Below are 6,057 nucleotides of genomic sequence, written 5' to 3'. Positions count from 1 at the left end.
CTACCCTCCAATTTGTGCAGTTTTTGCTGCAAATATCTTAGAGCTGCAATTCCGGGAGAAAAATAATGTGTTCTTTCTACCCACAGGAAAGGAGACAGAATGGAAGAAGGAAAGCCCGGGACAACAGAAATTCTTTCAATGTTGAACTGTCCCTGATGGACACTTGAAAACCGGCTCCGGCAGCAGAGCCGACCCGCCAGGCCCAGGGGCTCCCGGGCCCCTCCTGGGGCTGTCAGGCTAATCCCGCGGCGTCCTCCCACTCCGCCCCGCCCTGGGGGACGTTTGCTCGGGTGACTAAAGTTCAAACCCGGCTGAAGCAAGCCCTGGGAGGCGCTTTAAACAGGAAAGTGGCGCGGCCGCCCGAGAGAGCCCGGGGAGAAGCCCCCGGAAACCAGGCGGCCGGCAGAGGCCGCGGGGTGGGGAGGCCGGGTTGGCTGGGTGGGGAGGCCGGGCTGGCGGGGCGGCCCGGACCTCCCGGCTGCCGCGCCAGCACCTGCCCGGGGCTCGGGTCTCTCAGAGGCACGGAGCTTTCTCTGCGGAAATGGCCAGGCTCCTGGGCGCGCAGGCTGCCCTGGACCGCCAAGCAGGGAGCCCCCTCTCTGGCCGCGGCCCGCCGGGCTGAGAGACCGCGGATTAAGTGCGCCTTGGTTCTCTCAGGGATGCTATTTTGCTCCGGCCCGGGTCTCTCCCGCGCCGAGTTGCACAACAAACCATTTAAACATTTCAGCACAAAACCCGATCCATTGTGGGGCCGCACATTAAAAAGTGTTATTCGCTTTGAAGTTTTTGCCTAATGGCTCTAAACTGAAAGAAAATGTTTTCCTATTACTTAATTCAATCATAGCGAAGAGACTTGGTAAAAAGCCCACGGATTTTGCCCCAAAGTGTGACAGAGTTCTCTTTGTGTTTGCTTATCCTTCGCTGTCACACACTTTAATTCGCCTCTCTTTATCTGGCATTCAAAACTTTCTTCAATGACATTCAATAAGGTCCAGAGGCTGGAGGGAGGAAAAAAAAAAAAAAAAACCTGGTTATTCCCCCCACCACCACCCCCCCCCATATTCTTTCCCAGTAGCTTTGGCCTTGCTCGCATTCAGGGTCTCTTAACCCCTTCCTCCCCGAGCACGCGGGGCAGCTCCCAGTGGAATTCCACACTGGCCACTCGCGGGCTACCAGCTCCGGGTGCAGTGCCCACCCTTTGCACCTCTGGGCACTGCCCGCACTTGCGCCCTTCCAGCCTGCCTCTGCCCAGCGGAAAACCCCCTCTCCCAGCCCAGGTACAGCTCTTGGCTCCCTCTCAGTGTCCCAGCCCAGCTCAAATTTCCCAGAGAGCAATTAGAACGGGAATTAGGCTGCACTGATGCATTCCACCTGATTTGCGGGCAGCCCCTAGAGTGGGGGAGCCTTGGCGCTGAGACCCTGGCTCAGGAGGCAGCCTTGCCCCCTACCCCATGCCAAGCAACCAAGAAAACATTGAACCCTTACGCCTGCTAGACTCCATGCCCTCCATGCAGGTTACTTCTCCCATGGCCCCATTCCCTTTTACAGAAGCAGTTAGTATCTCCCAAAACAAATTCTCTTTGATTTTTAATCAGTTATAATCTGTTGCTGTTGTTGTTGCAAAGATGCTGCCAATGTTAAAAGCCCATGCAGATGCTTCGGGTTTGGGCAGTCTTATTCCTGCCCACTGCTTCCCCAGACCCCTAAGCTTCCCCCTTCATTTCTCACAATTTCATTCAGGGATCAGAGCAGGTGACTGCAGCGATTTGGTTCCAATAAAATCGAAAGCAAACATCTCCTGTGAAAAGTCCCGGGCTGTAAATTCGCAATGTTTATGCTAATTTCCCATTGTATGGAAAAAGCTCCTGGGCGAAACTACTTTGAGCCCGAGAACGATTTAAAAAGCTGGAGCTGTGTACATAGCGCCGAGCGTTTGAAGTTGTTTAACCATTGTGTGACCAGAAAGAAGAGAGTGACGCGGCAGGAGGAAGGAGCCGGGTCTTGGGGAGAGCGGAGGTGGGACAGGGTGGGCAAAGGCGGGTCAGGGTGGGCAAACGCAGCCGATGCCAGGAATGCAACTGCCCTTCGCGCCGTTCCAAACTGAGAGAAGACAGTGGTTTCCCAGCGCACTGCTGGAAGTGTGCGCGAGTAGACAGGGTGCGGGCAAGATACGCTGGCAGACGGTCCGCACTCTCCACATGTGGAGTGCGAGACCTAGATGGGCGCCATCTCGGCTTTCATTCCCCATTCCCTGTCTCTGTTCGTAAAGCTCAGCGACTGTTTTTCCTCTTTTACACCCATGGCCCTGTCATTTGAAGGAAAGGGCTGGTTGGCCAGCATCTACACAACAAAGACTGGGCGTTGTAGGCAGCACCAAAATTAAGACTGTTTGAGAAACTTAGAGAGAACCGGCGATGGGGCTAGGGCTGGATAAGGAATAATGAGACCTTCTCCTCCCTCCCCACAGACACCTCCTTCACGCGGAACCCGGTCCTCCTGCTTCCGTCGCAGGAACGATTCCACAGGTGGAAAATCTGAGACTGGCTGGAAGGAGTTTCGGGGGTGCACGGCACTGAGCTGACAGGGTTGACTGGAGAGAGCATACTTTTGAGGTGTAGGGACGATAATAGAAAGAAGGGGACCAGGACCAAGTGGACAGAGGATATGAGGGTGTGCGCCCATGGGGATCTGTAGAAGCGAGGACGCGGGGGTGCTAAATCAATAAGTTGAAAGGGCTGATCGCCAATGCAAAGCCAAAGGGGAGTAAGAAATAAGGAGAAAGAAAAGAATATTAAATCGCGGGAGAATGAGAAAATAAACCCGCAAAAGGGAGAGGAGGGGGCGAGGGCGCCTGTTACGGCGTGGGTGGGGTTGACAAGAATAGAGTACATTATGCAGTTCATTTAGTTAACAAGTGAAATAATGAGGAAGCGTGCAGAGTGAATGCCAAGAGAAAAGGCACAAAAACCCTATTGAGAGGCCCCGGCCGCTCCTGGCGTAGCCCATCACATGGCAATAGTCCTATTTAAGCTGCGCCGCCGGCGCCTTTCAGCACCACTAGCGCTGGCCAGCACCCCGCGCTCTTTGGGCGGCGCCCGCGGCAGCAGAGGCTGCGGTTTCAGCCTAGGTCTCAGCCGCGCCTTCAGCCTCGTGGGCAGAGGCAGCTGCGGGATACCGCGGCCGGGGAAAGCGCGTGGAGAGCCGGAAGGTGCGGTGGGAGCAGAGAGTGGGCTGGCTGCGGGGCGGCCGCGCGCCGGGGCCATGCCGCGCTCCTTCCTGGTGGACTCGCTAGTGCTGCGAGAGGCTGGCGAGAAGAAGGCTCCCGAGGGCAGCCCGCCGCCGCTCTTTCCCTACGCCGTGCCCCCGCCGCACGCGCTGCACGGTCTCTCGCCTGGCGCCTGCCACGCGCGCAAGGCCGGGCTGCTGTGCGTGTGCCCGCTCTGCGTCACCGCCTCGCAGCTACATGGGCCCCCTGGGCCGCCCGCGCTGCCTCTGCTCAAGGCGTCTTTCCCACCCTTCGGCTCGCAGTACTGCCACGCGCCCCTGGGCCGCCAGCACTCCGCTGTGTCGCCCGGGGTCGCTCACAGCCCGGCCGCCGCTGCCGCCGCCGCCGCCCTCTACCAGACGTCCTATCCGCTGCCTGACCCCAGGCAGTTCCACTGCATCTCTGTGGGTAAGCGGGGCCGCCGCTCAGAGGGACAGGGCAGAGGTGATCCCAAGCAGGATGAAGAGCCAGGGATGGAGGAAGAGGGACCCTGGGCTTTCTGGGGGCGGTGAGGGTCATGTCGGGGACTAAGGGGGGCGCTTGGGGTGGAATGCGGATAGAGGGCCAGGACACAACGCCAGGAAGCGGATGAGGGCGGACGTTCAGGTCCTGGAGTGGGGGCCAGGGTTAAGTGAGGGCTGGGATCCAGGGCTCTCCACGAAGGGGAAGGAGTTCCAGGGCTGCATGACTCCGGGAGAATCAGGATCTGGGAGCTGGACAAGGAGGCGCTCACTGTAGCTCTGCTGTGGGTAGTGTTGGGGCGAAGAGGGGGATAAGAGGTCAAAGCCGTAGGATTCTGGCGGCCGCCTACCTAGGTATTGGGTCCACAGCACAAAGGTCTGATCGCTTCCCTCCCTGCTCTGCCACCTCCAGACAGCAGCTCGAACCAGCTGCCCAGCAGCAAGAGGATGCGCACGGCTTTCACCAGCACGCAGCTGCTAGAGCTGGAGCGCGAGTTCGCCTCTAATATGTACCTGTCCCGCCTACGTCGCATCGAGATCGCGACCTACCTGAATCTGTCCGAGAAGCAGGTGAAGATCTGGTTTCAGAACCGCCGAGTGAAGCACAAGAAGGAGGGCAAGGGCAGCAACCATCGTGGCGGCGGCGGCGGGGGTGCCGGTGGTGGCGGGAGCGCACCGCAAGGCTGCAAGTGCGCATCGCTCTCCTCAGCCAAGTGCTCCGAGGATGACGACGAATTGCCCATGTCTCCGTCCTCCTCAGGGAAGGACGACCGGGATCTTACGGTCACTCCCTAGGCGCGCGTCTCCCTAAGTTCCCCACCCCAAGACCTCCCTGCGCCTCGGTGACTAGTCCTGGGACTCAGCGCTGGTTCCCAGGCACCCGCTGCCAAACCACTGCCTGGCATGGATTTGGCACGGTTTTGCAGAGGTCCCGGGCCTGGGCAGGGCTGAGAGCTTGGCAGAGACTGGACCATGGTGTCCCCGCCCCAGGGCTCGCTCGCCTCCAGAGCCAACTCCAAGCTGTGAACACTGTAAGCGCTCGAGTCCTCCTGGGCAGTGCAGCACCGCGGCCCCAGCCTGCAAGCCTGCTTGGCGCAGCGCCTTGCTGGCAGCCGGCGCCTCCTAGCCCGCCCTCTCTGGGCTGGCTTGGGCTTCCTCGCTTACTCTACTGTCCTCCGCTCTCGGTCAAGGTCGGCGGCCTTGGATGCTCGTTCGCTTCTCTTTTTAAAATCTCTTTTTGTCCCTCCCCACCTCTTTACTGTGATCATTTATTTACTCGGCCCCCGCCCGCCAACACACACATTTATGAACCCCCCTTTTATTTCCTTTTCCTTTTCCCTTCCCCTCCTCAGGGAGCCTCCTCCTTCAGTCAGTCCACGTGTCCCTTGATCTGGCCTTGCTGTGGTCTGGCCCCACTTGATCTGGCCTTGCTGTCCTCAGGCTCCTCTGACAGATGATAAATTTCGCCCGTAGTATCCATACTGGAGAAACCGATTTGCTGTTTCCGACAGGCTCTTCATTCCTCTAAACATAGGACCCCACTCTCCGACAGTGGCGACCCCACTCTTCCCTCTCGACTCTGGTCCGCCCCAGCCTAGCTGTGTAATTGTACGGCCTCTGCAATGCCAGAAGATATTTATTTATTTATTTATGTACAAAATTTTAAATAAACTTTTTTTTTCTTAGAAATGCCCGTGGCTCTGAGCCCAGAGGCCTTCGCTCTGGAGTAGACAGGCGCCAACCTGGATTGGGCCTCCCTGCTGGGAAGGGTTGGGGATCCAGTTGCAGGGTCCGAGCCGGCTCCTCGCCTTACAGCTCAGCCAGTGCCTCTCGGCATCCTCAGCTCCGCTGAGAGCCCGCCTTCCATGCCAGCCAGGTGCGCGCTAACGACTGTCCCGCTCCGGCCTGGCGCACAAGCGTCTAGGAGCTCCAGCTAAGTCGGAAGAGAAGGAGGGCGCTCTCCCTGGACTGCACCCTGAGTCCCAACCCCTGCAGCGCCTCCTTCTCACCTGGGATCCAGCCCCACTTCCATCCCTCAACGTTTCGTTGTCCCGGCCGGCAGCAGGGAGGGCAGAAACCACTCCCTCCATAAGCACAAGAAATCCGTCGTCCTTCGCTGCGCTTGGATTAATAACGATTAGTTAGGGACAAATTTCCATTCTGCGGGACGGTGCAGACTCCTCTCAGAGGGTTCTCCTCGCTTTGTTTTAAGGCAAATTCCTTTAGCCGAGTCTCTGGTCGCGGAACATTCCGGGCGAGGAATCTGAGAACCCAAAGTGATCCTGCCCAGGGAGTCCCCGAGAGGGACTCTGCATAGCTGGAGCCAGTGGC

The 6,057-nt window shown here is 58.5% G+C and overlaps 1 protein-coding gene across 1 annotated transcript; it reads left to right on the top strand.

The window, feature by feature from the left end:
- Nucleotides 1–3,059: 3,059 nt before the first annotated feature.
- On the top strand, nucleotides 3,060–5,358 carry GSX1 (GS homeobox 1). The gene is made up of 2 exons (XM_023208704.2): nucleotides 3,060–3,673; nucleotides 4,139–5,358. Exons 1-2 carry the CDS (start codon nucleotides 3,262–3,264, stop codon nucleotides 4,519–4,521), a joined length of 795 nt encoding a protein of 264 aa, XP_023064472.1. The 5' UTR covers nucleotides 3,060–3,261; the 3' UTR covers nucleotides 4,522–5,358.
- Nucleotides 5,359–6,057: the final 699 nt, after the last annotated feature.

Source organism: Piliocolobus tephrosceles, chromosome X (assembly GCF_002776525.5).
Source record: "Piliocolobus tephrosceles isolate RC106 chromosome X, ASM277652v3, whole genome shotgun sequence".
NCBI lineage: Eukaryota > Metazoa > Chordata > Mammalia > Primates > Cercopithecidae > Piliocolobus > Piliocolobus tephrosceles.
Note: the sequence above shows the minus strand (reverse complement) of the source record. Positions and strands in the feature narration are given on the sequence as shown.

What these genes read in the sequence shown, in the direction of transcription:
- GSX1 (XM_023208704.2), top strand. Translation starts at nt 3,262, where the DNA reads ATGCCGCGCTCCTTCCTGGTGGACTCGCTAGTGCTGCGAGAGGCTGGC. An exon ending in GTTCCACTGCATCTCTGTGG is followed by an intron (nt 3,674 to 4,138) that starts GTAAGCGGGGCC and finishes TGCCACCTCCAG; the next exon opens with ACAGCAGCTCGAACCAGCTG.